Raw genomic sequence first — 18,041 nt, 5'->3', positions numbered from 1 at the left:
TTTGAACCGGAAGGTAGACTCTCACCAGACACTGAATCTGTCAGTGCCTTGACCTTGAACTTCTCAACTTCCAGAACTGTGAGAAATAAGTTTCCCTTATTTCTAAGCTGCCCAATCTATGGTAGTTTTGTAATAGCAGCCTGAACTGATTAAGATATTACCTCTCCTTGTAATGGTCCACCCACACAGTCGGTCCATTAGATAATTACTCAGACTTTGTGGGGAAAGTAGAAGTTCCCAACTGGGAGGTAGAGATCTGGCAGAAGGTCTAGAAACCTCAATTGGTTGCAGGCCACTCAGCCAGAGGATGATTAATTCCTCCCCATGAGGATTAAGAACTCAGAGTGTCAGAGAAATCAAAGACAGCCTCTTCCTACAAAATAGGGAGGTTGCTTGCTAGGGTTTAGAAAATTGTCTTTAATTTAGAGTAACATGGATGACTGAAATGTATTTAACGTATTTTACAGACTTGCCTTATTTCTCTTCTACATCAAACTGCTTTTGAAAAAAATGGCTGAGGAGCAAGTCACGGTTGTGTGTGTGTGTGTGTGTGTGTGTGTGTGTGTGTAGCTTTCTTACCCAATCTAGTCGAACCAGGACTAAGGGAGAAACAGGGTCGTGGAGAGGCTGAAGTCTAGATCCTCAGGAACTGAGAGTACGTGAATGGGGTACCCCAACTTCTTCAAGGTGACAATTGGGAAGAGAAACAGGAAATACTGTAGGGTTTGAAAACAAACCACTTACTGAGGGGGGCTTTTTAAATCTAGGATTCTTTCACCACCTAATAATAGTTAAGCATCTTTTATTCCAGCAAAAAAGGGACTCACTTTGGCTATCTGTGCTATACATCTGCCTCGCCATTTATTTTTTTTTTTAGACAGATTTTTAGTTGCTTGGCTTCACTGATCCTATCACCACACAATTACTTTGGGAAATACAGTGAGCTACCTTATTCAGAGGATTGTAAGAAAATCAAGACGAGAGAGCAGTGTTACATGGAGAGAAGCTTTCTCCTTGCCCCTCTTTGTCTCAACACACCTGTGGGCAGCCCTGGGAGGCACGGGCTGGTGGCCGGGAGCACAGGCCCAGAGGCCGGGAGCATGCCAGTGGCAGAACCAGCCACCGCACTGTGCAGCCAGCAGCTGTACAGATGCAGACTGTTGAATAAACACAAACAGCTGATTCGCCGTGCAGATTCTGACTTTGGGGAAAGAAAAACCTCACATGGTTGTGTGTTTTTTTCAGGTTTTTTTTCCTGTAACCAGATGTCTCATCTTCGGTTACTTTTGTCTGATAGTATCTCTAGCTATTGGGTGTTCTAGTTGTTTTTTCTACCTTTGCTATGTCAGACAGAACAAAGCCTAATGTTTTTTTTTCTTTAGTAGTAATTGAAATAGAAGAGCATATGTTTCTTGTCTATTTACTAGTGTTGACATAGCAGTTAAATTCTCCAACTTTTGGGCTACTTTTCTCTGTCTTCTTTCTCATATGTTGGAAAAGCAACTACTTTAGTGCTCTAGATGGCTCCCTGCGCCTTAGAGCCAGGCCATACCATATCATTGTGCTTTCTCTAAAAGGATATGTATTTGTGTGTTCTTGTAAATTTCCAGATAGCTTCGTAAAAACAGGTAGCTGGATTTCTACTCCTGAGGCATACTTTTGCTCTTCCAATAATTGGAGTTATTCTTGTATAAAAGTTAATTTCATTTTCTTAAATAAAAGCCATATTCACAAAGAGGTGCTTTTAGACTAAGAACCCACATTCAGAAATAGTTTCCAACAAGACAAAGAAGGACCGTTTGTGACAACTGCACATCATGGGCAGCTCATGGTATTTCCCAGTCCTTTAACACAGGGTTTTGTTTGACTGGGCTTAGAAGTTACGTTAGCAGGTTCTACGAAGCAAGGCATCCCTGCCCAGCGAGAAGACATTCATTTCACTCTTCTTATCTAGTTGTTTTTTTAATTTTATGTGTGTATGCACAATTGAAGTAAATTAGAAAGAGATTTTATGTATTTGATTCTGAGACCTGACTTTCCTTTTAATCTCCTCCTTCCTTTCTCAAGTAATTGAAATTCCATTTTAATGTTTTTACCTTCATGAGTTGCATGATTAGTTTAAGAATGAACTAATTTTGATCCAATTTGGCATACATTATAGCATCTCATGCCTTTCATACTTCAGCCACTGTAAAAGAAAATATTTGTTTATGTACAAATCTTCTTGGATCTAGCACAAATGCTACTAATGTTGAAATAATGCCAGTTGATTGGCAATCTATATGTATAAAAGCCTAATATGCTAAGTGTCTGACTGTTCAACCATTCGACCAGTTGCTATACACACACTGACCACCAGGGGGCAGACGCTCCAACTGGTAGGTTAGCTTGCTGCTGGGTCCAGCGATTGCGACTGGGTGAGATGGGCCAGACACACACTGGAGCCCCCCCGCAGTCCCTCCCCAGACAGCCAACCTCCCACAGACACACCCAGGCCTAGGGACCCCGTCGGTGCACAAATCTGTGCACTAGGCCTCTGGGATTTCTATATTTTCCTTTGTGAGTGGCTTAACAACATACCAACTCCTGCCTCTTGATCACAGGAAGTTGCTACCATGGGGTAAATCATGGCATGTTGCTGCAAACGAGCTTTACAGAAATTTCTCTTCCATAATGAAGAAAAATGACTGTCCCTCTTATAAGCAGGGTGAATATCTCTGTAAGGAAATGTTTCCCTATAAATCAAATGGGGTGTGCGTTATTGTTGTGCTCACATCAATTTTAAAAGACTATCTGGCATCTGAGCGGTTAAGGAAAAAAAAAAAATCAAAGACCAAATGGATCACTGAGCAGGGAACTGAGAACCTAACCCTGCTGAGGGCCTTCTCAATGGCAGGATGACTTAGGCCGGAGGAGAAGTAAGGTGCCTTCCCCATATATCAACCCCAGTGGCCCTCTCCTTCTCTCGGCTCATTTTCCCATCCAGTATTCCCTTCCTCTCCTACTCTCAGTATACACTGACTGGCTGGTAAAGGCTTACAATAGGACTGCTGTCTGGAAATTTGCAGGTGAGCGGAGGTCAGGTGCTATCCACAGCCCAGATGTGAAGCTCCCTCAGACCCCTGGGTCTCTCCCTTGCCCCACCGTGATTGTGTCCAGAATATTCTTCAGAGTAGGAGACTTGGGGAGGGGTTAGGAGTGGTCCTCCAAGTCCTTGACCAATAAACATAGACCAGAGGATGTAAAACCAGGCTGGCTGTGGGCACTCAATTCATGTGAGTTTCCTCTGTTCCAATTGTGGAGGGGCCAATGGATGGTCCTTTCAGAAATATTGCTCACCCTGGATTATAATGGAAATATGAGCTGGTATTAAATAATAAGGGAGGGAACTTCTGGCATGTTCTTCCTCCAATTCCCAAATAAAATAGTGAAAACAAAATAAGGCGAGATAAGCATTATCTCAAATTCACTAGTGGTCACCACACAAGCAAAGGAAAATAACCTCATTGGATACATTTCAAAACGTGGTGGCTAAGGGAGGAAGCAGAAGGTTCTGGTGCAAGTGGAGCTTCCCATGTGCTCCCAGGCTCAGGCGCAGTACTGCAGAGACTGATCCTAGAAAAACCTCTGCATTCCCCCTAATGTGCTCCAGCCTGGAGACATGAACTCGGGGGTGACTGAGCAGCTTGGTCAAGGGGAAAGTTATAGCCCTAGCTGGCTTGGTTCAGTGGATAGGGCGTCAGCCTGCCGACTCAAGGGTCTCAGGTTCGATTCCAGCCAAGGGCACATGCCTGGGTTGTGGGCTCGATCCCCACTGGGCTCAATCCCCAGTGGGGATCGTGCAGGAGGCAGCCAATCAATGATTCTCTTTCATCATTGATGTTTCTCTCTCTCTCTCCCTCTCCCTTTCCTTTCTGAAATCAATAAAGAAATATATATTTTTAAAAAGGGCCGGGGTGGGGGGGGAGTTATAGCAAGAAAGCCCCAAGTGCCACGACAGGGTCACAGCAGAGGCAGAGGGGGCTGAGCTGTCAGAGTCGCCTGGCTGTGGTATCAGGCACTGGATGGGGGAGGTCTCAGATGAAGGAACAGAGTCCAGATCTCTAGCAAGAACTGCCCTCAAGACCAGCACAGCTATCCTTCCCTCCACAGAAGAGTGGGTTAAAAGCAGTATCAGGACTCAAATCTTGACTCTCAAGGGAAGACAAGTGTATCACCCTGGATCAGAGCAAGTAGATGCATTTATCATCCATCGGTCACAAAAATGGTGTGACCCCTCTGCATGTGGAACCGAAAACCCCCGAGCTCAGAGGAGCATCATCTCTCAGAAAATACCGATGACAGAATGATTGACACAAGTTTAGAATGATGACAGAATGATTGACATTGAGGATAGAATGACTGACACAGACACATGTTGGCTAAGTTTTTAAACCTTAGGAACAGAGATTTCTTTGGGAATCTAGGTAGAAAAGTAAATCGTTTTCAAAGATAGACATTCAGGATGGTCTCAGACTTCTCCTCAGTAAAATGAAATGCCAGAAAATAAAGATCATGTAGATTGCTTACGAATATGACAAAAACATTGGATAATAAAAGCCCAAAGGATGCTGTTGGCATATGATGCAGCGGGGGGCAGGTTGTTCAATGGGGCAGACTGCGGAGCTGGTTTATCTTAGAAGAGCAGAAGAGAGAGTTTTAGAAGACAGAGAGCAGGCAGCTCTTAAGATCTGACCTTGGACCTGTGCGATTAAGAAGGGCGGGCTCTCCCCAAGGCTTTTCTTTCTTTCTTTTTTTAAAAAAAAATATATTTTATTGATTTTCCACAGAGAGGAAGGGAGAGGGTTAGAGAGCTAGAAACATCGATGAGAGAGAAACATCGATCAGCTGCCTCCTGCACACTCCCCACTGGGTATGTGCCCACAACCACAGTACATGCCCTTGACCGGAATCGAACCTGGGACTCTTGAGTCCGCAGGCCGACGCTCTATCCACTGAGCCAAACCGGTTAGGGCCCAAGGCTTTTCTATTACAGAGTTAAACCCAGGTAAGCTGCCAGATTGACAGTGAGTGCTTCCTCAGAAGTTTCAACCAGGGATAGAGGGAAGACTGACAGGTCTCACAGAACACGGCTTTCCCAGGGATCCAGGAAGGTGAGTGAAATAGCCGCGCTCGGGCTGGAGCTAAAGGTAAGGGTGGACGCCAGCCACAGAGCGTGCACCAGGCTCCTGGAGAATGACAGCAAACGGCATGTGGAGTGTCTGTGGCCACCGAAGCTGAGCCATGCTTTAGGTGACTCCCACTCCAGGCTGCGCCCCACAGAGCTTTGCCCCCCGCTCCCCAGTACTCTGAAAGAGCCCCGTCTGTGAGATGCTTCCGAAAAGGTATCTGCTTGTTTGGTACCTTGCTCTTAGACTCCAGCGCGCACTCAGGTGTCAATGCTTGTAGAAACCCTGCTGTAAGAATGCACCTGTCCCCGAGTCTCTTAAATGTGGTTGAGCAGTGAATCCCTTCGCCCTGTCCTGGCTGGGAGCAACACGCCGCTATAAAGCGCGGTCTGTAAGTACCTAATAGGCCATTTTCAGAGAGTACACGTGAAAGGAGACTGCAGAGAAGAAGAAAGGCGAGAGCTTCGGGGTCTATGAAGGAAAACCTTGACCCCTCCTAGAAACAAGTCACTTGTCGGTGAAAACAGGCCAGAGGCCTTTTGGTTCCAAACCGCTGTCCATGGATGAGAGTGACACACGAGTAGCTGAGGAGGGGTCAGTCACACCGTTAGCCCATTGCTAAGCCACCTGGGACCTTGACCTTGCCCCTTCGATTGTCAAGATGCTTCACTGGTCATTCTTAAAGTCAACACAGGAAGATGAGTCTTACTTTCTCCCCAGTGTTAAGAACAAGACTAGGAAAAAAAACAAACAAAACAAAACTGGATGTACCATTTCCCAGCAGGGCTTGCTAGCTCCTACACACAAACCACAGGTGGGTCAGGGCTTCCTCCCAACCCGGGCTGTGCGGGCCAGGCATGCGCGGGATGCTGGGGAGGAGGTCCTTCCACCACCGGCCTGGGAGCCGTCAAGAGCCAGGAGAAATGTTAGTTCAAAGAACATTCTGATATTTTGGATTTTTAAAAAATGTTGGGCCTTTTGTAACCTGTAATGGGAAGGGTATTAGCTCCATATTCAGAAAAGCACCATGTAATATTCAAGCTTCTGGTTTAAAAGAAAATCAGCTGAAACTCTACATAAGGACTCTGTGCATAATATTCATTTTGCATAGAAACTCAATTCAATTGAGCGCCAGGCTATTGGCAAGGGTTATCTAGTTGTTGAAAAAGGAACTGCTAAGCTATAGAGAGCATTAATCTTAAATTCTGATAAAGAGATTCTGGTTGGAAGACAAACCTTAGTAACTAACAGGAATATTTTATTTCTAGGCTCCAAATAAATAATGTTAAGCAGACTGGTCTGTCTTCATGAAGCTTAAAGTGGTATTTCTAGTAAAAAAAAAAAAAAAAAAGACTTGTTTCAACCAAAAGACGAAGAGAGGGAGAAGAATGAGGATTCTTTGGGTTTCATTTATGCTTAATTTATTATCTCATTCTATCCCTATCCTATGTTTCAAGAGCGGGAGCCCAGCAGGGAGGGTGGCGATGGGGACCTGGGCTCCGAGAGGGAGGACAGGGTCTGTTGCTGCTCAGTCACAGTGCAGCCTGGGGCAGGTAACCTGACCTCACAGAATTCCCGTTTCATTGGCTTTAACAGGATAATGAGTATCAGATACATAACGTGTCCTCAATAAGGAATAAATATTTTTAATGGTTAATATATTGGACAAAGATGATAAAGATGGAGGGTAGATCTGAAGATGAGGTTTAAGGAATTGGACATGAATCTTGAAGGGAAAGAATCAGGTAGAAAGGCTGAGAAAATAGTTTTAGAGTTTTGAAAGCCTACAAAATGATTAGATGAAGCTTTAGTTAATTTGGACACTATATGCTTTCTAATTCTGGTATTTTTTTAACCATCCTAAATGGAATGCTAAATTGCTTAGTATGATTAAGGAAAAATAGTCAGCAGACCTGACTTTTTTTTAAAAATATATTTTTATTGATTTCAGAGAAGAAAGGAGAGGGAGAGAGAGAAAAAAAGCATCAATGATGAGAGAGAATCATTGATTGGTTGCCTCTTGCACCCCCCTACTGGGGATCAAGCCCTTGACCAGGCATGTGCCCTTGACCAGAATTGAACCTGGGACCCTTCAGTCCACAGGTCAACGTTCTATCCACTGAGCCAAACTAGCCAGGGTAGCAGACCTGCCTATGAAGAAATTCTGTGTTCAGAACATAAATGCTTATTTTATGATACATAGACAAGATTATTGACCGCAAAAGTTTGGAAACAATACAAACTGTTAAATCAATTAGGTGAGTCATCCACTTACCACAATACTGTGCAGCTTAAAGAATAATCAGTTACCTCTCGTTAAAATGTGGAAAGACATACAGGATTTATCAGTGTTTTTAAGAAACAAGGATCAGAGCATTGCATATAATATTCTACTTGTTGAGTAAAAATCAGGGGGTGGCTAGTATCTGTATTTCTATTTGTTGTGTAAACATAAACAAACTTTGGATGGAGGGGGAAATTAGAAGAGTGGTTGTTCCTGTGGGGCCGAGGCTGGGAAGACCCAGCAAAAGGCAGGAAAGGACTAAAGACAACTTTTCACGATGTTCCATTTTACACCTTTTTACACTTGCTGTGTTTCTGAGTTAGATATGATTTCTATTTAAAAACAAATTGAAGCCGAAACCGGTTTGGCTCAGTGGATAGAGCGTCGGCCTGCGGACTCAAGGGTCCCAGGTTCGATTCCGGTCAAGGGCATGTACCTTGGTTGTGGGCACATCCCCAGTAGGGGCTGTGCAAGAGGCAGCTGATCGATGTTTCTAACTCTCTATCCCTCTCTCTTCCTCTCTGTAAAAAATCAATAAAATATATTTAAAAAAAATTGAAAAAAGCGAATGCTTGAAAGGGATGTTATTCAGAGTTTAAATTTATGAAACAGATTGCTTTATCCTGATGCCAACTGGAGTTCAGTTTAGATTAAGGATTGAGTTCTGATTTGTGGAAAAGGTGGGTGAAGAGGGAATGGGGTCCATTTTGGAACATAATATACACCCAGGGCCCAGAGGTTGGAAGTGGGGTACACTGATGAGAGGTGTTAGAATCCAAACGGTGTGGTGGGGCACCTGCACAGTGGGGAGGCATGTGAGGATGGGGGCTGGGGGGGGGGGGGAGGAAAGGGTTGTAAAGGGAAAGAGAAGGGCAAGAATCAACTCGAATACTGAGCAATTGTGCTGGGTCCCTGAGAGCTACATTGCACTGAAAATCAGCTCAGTGCTGACCTTGACAGGACTGCAGAGCCAGCAAGAGGACTTCATTAGCATCTGTGAGAACTCATTCAATAGCGTGACACCAGATAACGGGGTCCCACCACCCAACCCTGGTAGGAAACAACAAGGGAGGACAGGGAGGAAGCTCCCAAGGATTTCTGCTGGACCTCAGCACAGTTTCCTTAGCGTGAAGTGGAGCCATAAAATGGAGCAAATGACAGCACCTCTTAAAACCTGAGATACAGAGAAACAAGGAAAGAGAAGTAAGAAGGGTCCTTGTAGAAGGTCTCACCAAACTAACGTTTCTGAATTAGGGACCAGTATTGAAACGAGAAGGTGACAGATGAGGAGGACACAAGTGTAACAAGCCTGAGTCTTTCTAGAAGGTGATGATCCTGGGGTCACTGCACACCTGCTTTCTGCATGCTAGATTAATGGGAGGTTTGATCGCTAAGCTGTTGATCAACACTGAAAATGCTGAGCTCAGGAAGATCACATATTGACTGCAAGATACTTCTATGAAGCCCAAACAGAAAAACAACCTTATTCCTGAAGCAGCTTTAATCCGTCCATGCTTTTGTAAGAAAAAAAAGTATGTCTAATAGTGGTGTGGTTACTTGTCAACACCCCCCTCCCCCAATAAACAGCAGTTACACATCATTTGCCTAAAATACTCATCATTTCAGGCGTAAGTGAGTTTCTCTCATTGCTATGCAGAGTGACACCTCTTTGCCAAGTCCCTCAGGATCAAATGATGGCATGTGCCATAGTACTGTGATAACCTCTCTGGTAGAAAATGAGCTGTCCCCCCTGAAGAAGAATGTACCCCTTTGTCTGGCTTGTTACCTGAACTATGTTTTACTTTATAAATCAGAGAAGTTCGGAAAACTTTACAGTGAGAAATAGGAAGCAGCTGGACATAAAACAGAAAGTGCCATTTCGCAAGAGCCCTGATGCCCTCTTATTTGAATGTTGGGGTTAGGAAACATGATGGAGTCGTGGGCATTACAGTCCCTGGGAGGAGGTCTCTGAACCCTGCACTGCTGGCGTTTGGGGCCGGATAACTGTCGTGGGGAGCCGCCCTGTGCATTGTAGGGTGTGCGGCTGCGTCCCTGGCCTCTGCTCCGTAGATGCCAGTAGCACCCTCCCGCTGTGACAATGAAAAGTGCCCCCAGACATTTGCCAAATGTCCCCGGGGTGTCAAAATCGCCCCCACGTGAGCATCGCCGCCTTAGGGTTTGGCTCATCTGTCCGTCTAACTCCTTAGTGGTAGCACAAGTGACACACCACAGTCCCATTCGACAGAAATGAAACCAAACGAAGGAAGTCAATGAAATGATGATCTTTAAGCGAAACCGCGCATCAAATCAAATGGATGTGTTTGCCTCCACCCCCCCGAGCCAGCCCTACCTTCTCAGAGCTCCCACACCAAAGCCCAACCATCCCAAAGAGCTTGTCGCCCCCACGGCAGCCGGGGATGGGATCCCTCCTCATCACCAGCTTTCCCCCGAGCGAAGATGCCCGCGGCTGGGGAAGCAAGCGCGTGAAGCAGAAACGAGAGAAGCACTTACTGTTCGCAGGAGCGGCTTTGCGGAATTTGGCCAGGTCCACGTGGGGGGGCCGGCTGGGCTTCGGTGGAGGAGGGCCCAGGACAGCCAAGGGGGGCAGGGGCTTCTGCTTAGGGGTGGCGGGACCCTTGTCTCCCCTTTCCTTTTCCTGACCTTGGCCCCAGGGCCCGGCCATCGTCACCTTAGAAGGTGTCTTAGGGAGCAAGGCAGGCGGAGCCCCCAAGGCCGGCTCCTCCTGGCTCATCTTGCCCAGGAACACGTTCTTAGCAGCATCCAGCTTCCTGTCTTCTCTCCGGTCCTCGGCCTTTCTGGAGAGGCCCGGGGCTCCCCGGCTGGCGGCAGGCTTCAGGACCACTCCAGGGAAAGGTGAACTGGACGCCTCGCCTCCATGGCCTTTCGCGTCTGGGTCTTCCCTCGCTGGCCTTAAAGAGCCGCTTTTGGACTTGACTCCTGGGGGGCCCGAGGGTCCTCTGAGTGGAGACGCGTTCTTAGTGGGGCTCTCGCCTTCGTGGGGGTCATCGAGACTGGGGGATGGCTTCGGGCCCAAGGCGGGTTTGGGGAAGAGGGGCTTGGGCTCCTGGTCTTGTGAGGCTGGCACAAACTTGCCTTGCACCCCAGGAAACTTAGGGAACACTGGCTTGGGGTCGCTTTCCTGGGCTGGAGGGTGAAGCCTGGGCTTCAGGCCTGGCGGCTTTAGGTCGTGGTCTTGGTTGACAGCGTGGAGCGAAGGCTTGTTCCCAGGAGGCCGGGGAAACACGGGCTTGGCATCTTCTCTGGGCGGGTTGGGCTTGGGGCCTACGGGTCTCAGAAAGGCCGCTTTCCCCTCGGGGTCTCTGGGGGCCGGGGGTCCAAACCTTTGGCCCACTCCCCCGGGCTTCAGAAACGGGGGCTTGGGCTCCAGTTCCGGCTTTTCCTCAGGAGAAGGTTTCACCCCCACAGGGGGCTTTGGGCCCCCAAACTTCGGCCCGCTGCTGGGTCCCGTCGGAGGGCTGGCATTTCCTTGGTTGTTGAAGAAGTTCTTCTTGGCCTGGAGTCCTGAAGGGGAATTCTGCCCGGTGACCTTGAAGGGTCGGCTGCTGACCGAGACCTCCTCTGTGGGGTCACCCGCTGCGCTGAACTTCGCCATGAGAGACTTCACATCTGCTTTTCCATCCTACAAGCATGGGGAACAAAAACCAGTGAGAACGGCTCGCCCTTCACAGTTGAAAATGCTGCACTCTACAGGGTTTCCTGGTTTGAGGCCCGCGGTGCTGCTGATTGGGTAGCGAGATATTGTAACACGGGCCTTCCTCTATGGCAACATAAGTTGTGAGAGCTTGTGGAAGGGGGAGGGCTCGTGTGCATGCACTTTTTGGGGTTGTCTGAGACTGACATGCTTATTTTTGTTTGTCACCCTCATTGTTTCCCTTTCCTGCCGCTGTTTCTCTCGCTAGCTTGTTGATTTTACCTTTCCCTTCGTATTTGTCTTATTTTATTTCACTCGAAAAAATATGGGAGTCTCTAACAAACGGCCTCTTCCATATTTCACGGATGAGCCTCTCAAATAGAAACTGCACTTAAAAAATGAAAGTAAGCCCTTGGGTTGCATATTTTACGTGCATGGCCTTGTTTAGCATCTCTGTGGTTCGCACGAGTTCTCCTGACCCACCCACATGTCAGGTCTGTCTGCTCACAGGGAGACGTGGCAGAAACACCCACTCACTTTATGTGTAAGTAATGAAAAGCGTTTTCCTACTGATTTTTCTATTTAATGCTAATGATTTAACTGGAAGCAGTCTGGTGGGCAGCGCGTGTTCCGTCCCAGGACTGGTCCTGTCTAGGGGACACAGTCTGGGGCCCTCAGGGGAGGTGACAAGGGTGCAGAGACTGGCTGGGAAGTCTCGTGTCCAGACTTCGGGTTTCTCCAGTCTTGCCTCTTCTATAAGGACACCTGTCACTCCTTCTCAGAGGTCCTGCCACACGGTGTCTGTCCTCCTTTCTGTTGCTTAGTAAAGACAGCAGGCACTTACCCTTCCCTGTGGGTATAGCCCCACGTAATCTGGTAGAATTTATGGTGTGTCTGGTCTGTCTCTCAAAAGCAAGTTCTAGAATATTCTAGTTCTTTCAGAATATTTGAAAATCTGAAGCTTTAAAAAAACACAACACATTGGAGATACACGTGTGGCCATCGCCATTTCTATTTTCGTGCCTTCAAATTCACCTAGAAAACGTTTTCTTCCTTCCCTCCCCCACCACTCATTGCCACACACCCAAGCACTTTTCATCTCTCCAGGGCCCACTCGAATACCACAAAACCAGACCCTGTCCGGTTGGGGAGATTTGCTCTGTCCTCTTAACTGCTGTATCACTTCAGACATTTGTACATGCCGGAGAATGACTTCCTTTCATAATAGTAGGAACCATCGTTCAGTGTGTAAATATGTGTGCCTGATTCTGAACCATGCTTGTACCTGTGTGGCTATTCTCCTACTTTGGGGGGATGGCAATACCTAACTCCATTGCCCAGGAAAGAAAAGTGAGGCTAAAACTGCAAGAGGACATAGTGGAAAGATCACGAGACCTTGGTGGGAATCCTAGTTTTATTAGTTGGGCCTCTGTGGCATCATCTATAGAATGGCACAGACCTGCCAGAATTGTCATGCACATTAGAGATGGAATTTGTCAAGTGCCTGCCTGGCCCACAGCAGGGGCTCATGGGATGGGAACTCTTATTATGAGGAATGTTAAGTAGCACATTCACGGACTCACAGCCAGGAACCGTGGGCAGAGGGGTGCAGACTCAGGTCCCTCTGAGGCTCCAGGATCCAGAAACTGTCTCATTCCTCTTTGTATCCTACAACACCTGGGCCGAGGCCAAGCTTTTGATACATATTTGGGGAATGCAGGTTGGCACTGAGCTGAATCCTGCGAATAGTGATTTTCAAAGCAATGATGCCCTCAACAGGAGTTTGTCTCCTGCCAAAATGCAGCCCGTGTGTATTTGCGGGTTGGGGGAAAGGAACCTGGGCAGGCGATGAAAACAAGATGAGAGAAAGAGTTTCCAGCTTGAATTTTGCTCCTTTAATTTACTACCCTAGAGCCGAGTCTCTGAAAACATCTTGTTTTCTACCTTGCCTCGCTTGAGCCCCATCATTTCCTCAAGTCCTCAGTCTTTCTAGTCAATCCCTGAAGGCCTAGACCAGGGAGAGTTTGGGTATTGGGGGTGGCCTGGGCAGGGGGGGGGGTAGGAGGAGGGGAAGAAGGAGAAGAAGACAAGTACCACCCTGTGCCTCCAGGGAGATGGAAGCTGCAGAGAACTCCAAACCTGAGCACGAGCAGCATAAAGAATTTGCTCAACCTGGAATTTGCCTGCTCTCCTTACTGGAAGAAAGTCTGTTTCTGGGGAAGCATGCTTTTACTCTGGACTTACTCTAGGGCTATAACTTATTCTAATTTTATAACAAGAGGCTGCAAGGCACAGTGGTTAATAACACAGGCTCGGGAGCCAGACCGGCTGGGTTTGAATCTTCCTAACTGTTTAATCGAGGGCAAGGAACAGAAATTCTCTGGGCCTTCATCTGCTCACCTCTGTCGTGGGAATAAGGCCCTGTCATAGGGTGGCTGTTAGGAAGAATGAATAAAGCGATATTCATAAAGTACATGAAAGAGTGCCTGGTACATAGGAGGGTTTGCTCTTTTTATGAAGCGGGTCAAGCTGTAGAAATCACCTATCCACCTCCTCCTCCGGGTCGGTAAGGAACAGAAACCAAGGAATTTAAGTGAGTTCCTACTCAGTGATAGCAACTTCACATCTTGAATTTCATGGGGGAAACCCCAGGAAACACACTAACCCATTATCAAACGCCATGTCCTGGTTTTAATTTAGAAAATATGGAAGTGGTTGATTTGCAGTTGGAACTTGTCTCAGATGTCAAGCCAGATCTAGGAGGCAGGTCAGCATCTTGGTTAATGGCACAGGCTCTGGGATCATCGACTTGTCTTAAAACCTTGACTTTCCCACTTACTAACCATGTGATTTACCTACTAAGTTGTCTTCACCTATAAGATGCAAATAATAACCGTATCTATTTCTCACAGGGTTTGTTTTTCAAAAGAGGATTAAGTGGGTTATTGTGTGTAATGTTATGTGATCAAGAATTGCTTGTCTGCCTTCATTGTATTTCTAATTCACCAGTCACATAACATCACTTCCTTCAGGTGACTGCCTTGTGAAGTTACAGTTGTTACTGTTTTGTCCTAATTTTAATGATAACTGAAGCAAATACTGCTCTATAACATAATAGAGTTAGCATGTTTGAGTTTAGTTTATGCACACTCTGAAACTTTTCACTGGGTGTTGAAGGATAGGATAAGAAAGAGCACGTTCTTATGTTGTTACTGAAGAAATGGTAACAACACCTGAGCCTACTAATAGGCCTGGCAAATCAAGTAGACTGGACTTACAACTATTTAATCACTTATACTGACTGCTTAGCTTTAGAGGTTATTTTGTAATTATCACTGTTAATAAGTTTATTAGATAAACTTTTAACACCCACCCAGATTAGCCCTTAATCTGAACAATAATAGCCAGATTTCTTCCTTAATGATAATGATAGAAAGTCAAACAAGATTTAACATTTTTTTTACATTCTCCTATCTTGACTTCATTGTAGGTTGAACATCCATTCCATTTTCTAGGGCTCTTTTTACTTAAAAAATAGGGTGGGAACAATGTATAATTGTATAACAGTGATATGAAGACACCTTATCAGAATGTCTGCTTTTTAAAAATAATGTATTTTTATCTTTTCAATTCCAGTTGACATATAATATAATATTAGTTTCAGGTACACAACATAGTGACTAGCCATTCTATAACTTACAAAATGATCACTCTAATAAGTCTAGTACCCACCTAACACCTTATACAGTTATTACAAAATTATTGACTATATTCTCTGTGCTGTACTTTATGTCCATGTGACTATTTTTATAATTGCCAATTTGTATAAAAAGTCTGCTTTTCGTTTTTTTATAATAGAGTATACTCTAAAACCTATAAATAAAAACTAAATAATACGACAAAGGCTACAACAAGGGATTGTTTTTAAAGTTTCTTATCTTTAAAAGTCTCATTTCTGTAAAGAGTAATTTTGTAAAGCACACAGGAAATAAAAATACCCATGGGTCATGGCTACTGAATGGATATAAAATAACTGTGAAGCCTGAGTCCACTCCTTAAGTTGTGTTTGTGTCCCTTTTGTCATTAAAGCAAGAGGAGAACGGGCCATGCTCTGTGTGCTGTAATGTTTCCTGAGGAAAGAGTGAGTACATAAACTGGAGTCCCTTTACCCAAGCCACTGAATTATTCCCACTATGAGGGTTGAGGCATTGGGGGCAGATTGTATTCTTGTTCTAACTAGCCTGGAACTTAAACTTTTATTTACCTTTTCCAGTGCTGTGACATGGTCTGCCTACACAGCTGGACATTTATCAAACATCCAGATAACCTGACTACCCCTTGAAGGACTCACCTAACCAGGCCATCTTCCATCCATTGTCCAGGCCACGGGTCATGACCAGAGCTCCTGGTACCCATCCTCTAGACCAGCAGTCGCCAACCGGTGGTCTGCGGACCACTGGTGGTTCGTGAGGTCCGAAAGGTTGGCAACTGCTGCTCTAGACCACCGGGCATCCCTCATCCAGACTGACTGACATTACAAAAAGACTGGGAAGAGACAAGGTTCTTTGTGAAGCCAGATGACTTACCAGCCCTGAGGTAGGAAAGAAGTTGGTGAGAATGTGTAATAGACTCAAGCATCTGTCTGAGCTGCCATAATATTCAGCCTCACTGGTTTATGTTGTCTAGGTCAAATAAAGTAACAGCTATGTTCCTCATGATCATGTCCTCTGAATACACACACACATACGCGCAGAGTGGTAACTTGTCTTTTTTCTCTAAAGAGACTTGATTTGCTATACCTAGTAAACTTGGAAAAGGGAACTGTCATATATATATATAAAAGGCTAAGTGACCAACCATCCGTCTGTCCGATTGACCGACCGGCCAGTACATATGATGTGCACTGGCAATCCTATATAATAAAAGGGTAATATGCAAATAGACCAAATGGCAGAGCAACCGAACAACCAATCAAAGCGTAATATGCTAATGATATGCTAAGGCTGCTCAACCGCTTGCTATGACGTGCACTGACCACCAGGGGGCAGACAGTTGACCAGCCGCTATGATGTGTACTGACCACAGGGCAGATGCTCTGGCCGGTAGGCTAGCTTGCTGCTGGGGTCCGGCCAATCGGGACTGAGCTAGATGGGCCAGACACACCCTGGAGTACTCCTGCAGTCCCTCCCCAGCCCAATCGTGCACCAGTGGGGTCCCTCAGACTGGCCTGCTCCCTCTCGCAATCTGGGACCCCTCGGGGGATGTCAGAGAGCCGGTTTCAGCCCGATCCCGCAGGTCACTCCCTTTGGGAGGGCGCCAGGCACAGGGCTCATGGCTGGTGAGCACTACTCTGGCAGTGCGAGCCTCTCCTGATTGGGACTGATTGGGCTGGAGCCCACGGCAGACACAGTGGGGCCGGGATGAGCGGGCGTGGCAGGTAGGAGCTGCAGGCAGTGTTGGACTGCGGGTTTTGGCCTGATCCCTGCAGGCCACCCAGAGGGACCCCACCCATGCACAAATTTATGTACCGGGCCTCTAGTTTAAAAATAAATGTTGACACTCGCATGTATGATATATATAAAGCTCTCGCTGGTGCCAATCACACGTGTGTGTTTCAATCTGTCATTGTTGACCATGAATTTGGTTGACACTTCCATTATAGAGAAAGGGTGAGTAGTGATATTAAAATATTTCTTCTAATTAAGTTCTTTTCAATGTGCACGAATCCATGCACCGGGCCACTAGTTTTAATATGAAAATCAACTTTTTAAGAACTCTTTATTCTTAGCAATTACATAACAAAAGTACTCAAATTGTTTTTAGCTGTGAAAATCGAGTTAATGGAAGTTGGCTGAAAGGCAGTACTTGATGGTAGATGGTAAGTTCCACCATCTATATATATAAAAGCCTAAGCAACCATTCGACAGGTTGACCCGTCGACTGGTAGCTATGATGCACACTGACCAACCAGTGTGAAGACGCTCAACACAGCTGCCACTCAGCTGACCAACGGGCGCCAGATGCTAGGCTCATGGCTGGCAAGTGCAGCTGTGGCAGCGTGAGCCTCTCCCGCGGACACTCCCCCTGCATACTCCTCCCCCATCCAGACTGGGACCAAGATCGGGACCGGCATCGAGACTGACTGCGCACGAGCCTGCAGCCACTTCTTGGTCATGGGCGTGCTGGTATCGCCCTAGGACGGGTGCACAGAGACTGCAGCGGAATGGCAGTGAGCCTACCAAGCGGTGGCAGTGGCAGGCACAGTGGGGCCAGGATGAGCGGGAGTGGCGTGGCACCTGGCCTGGGCTTGGGCTCCTCCCAGGCCACCTGCCACTTTGTGCACTACTACATCCATCCCTCAGGGGATGTAGGACTGCTGGTGTGGGCCAATCCCTGAAGGCCAAGCCGAGGGACCTCACCAGTGCACGATTCCATGCACCAGGCCTCTAGTAGATAATAAAACTGCACTAAACTTTTTCATCCTTATCAACACGGTCTAAAGATTTATATGCTTAAATGTGTGTACTCTGTTTCCCCAATGAGATGTAAAAGCAGGGACCTGTTTTATTTCTTTTCTTCAAGAAAGCACCCCTCTGCCACCACCCACCCAAACAAGCACTCCCCTGATACCTGGCACATTTCTTTCCATAATACTGGGTGAGGGCAAATTAGGTTTACAGCTGTTCATATGGAAAATAATAAAATAATAATGAATAAGCAATAATACATGAATAAACTCTGTGGGTCACGTATTCATACAGAGTGGTTGATGGGCTGACTAGACTTGAATTTCACCATGCTTGAGCCCAGAGATCACTGTTGGAGAAATGACTTCCTAAGCTTCTTAAAGAGTGTTGAACCCCAGTCATGGATCTATGTTTAAGAACTCTCTGCCTAACAGTCTCTACTCCTTGGC

The 18,041-nt window shown here is 46.3% G+C and overlaps 1 protein-coding gene across 7 annotated transcripts in view; it reads right to left on the bottom strand.

Annotated features, from left to right (window-relative positions):
• The window catches only part of FYB1 (FYN binding protein 1), a 140,666-nt gene that overhangs the window by 68,278 nt on the left and 54,347 nt on the right, over positions 1 to 18,041 (bottom strand). For all 7 annotated transcript variants that reach the window (XM_079796924.1, XM_079796930.1, XM_079796927.1 and 4 more), the window contains one exon: positions 9,964 to 11,113. In XM_079796924.1, coding sequence (XP_079653050.1) covers positions 9,964 to 11,113 — 1,150 coding nt within the window. The remainder of the gene's footprint in view (positions 1 to 9,963; positions 11,114 to 18,041) is intronic.

The sequence above is a fragment of the Cnephaeus nilssonii genome (assembly GCF_951640355.1).
Source record: "Cnephaeus nilssonii genome assembly, chromosome: 2".
NCBI lineage: Eukaryota > Metazoa > Chordata > Mammalia > Chiroptera > Vespertilionidae > Cnephaeus > Cnephaeus nilssonii.
The sequence above is the reverse complement of the archived record's forward strand: the minus strand, read 5'-3'. Positions and strand labels throughout refer to the sequence as shown.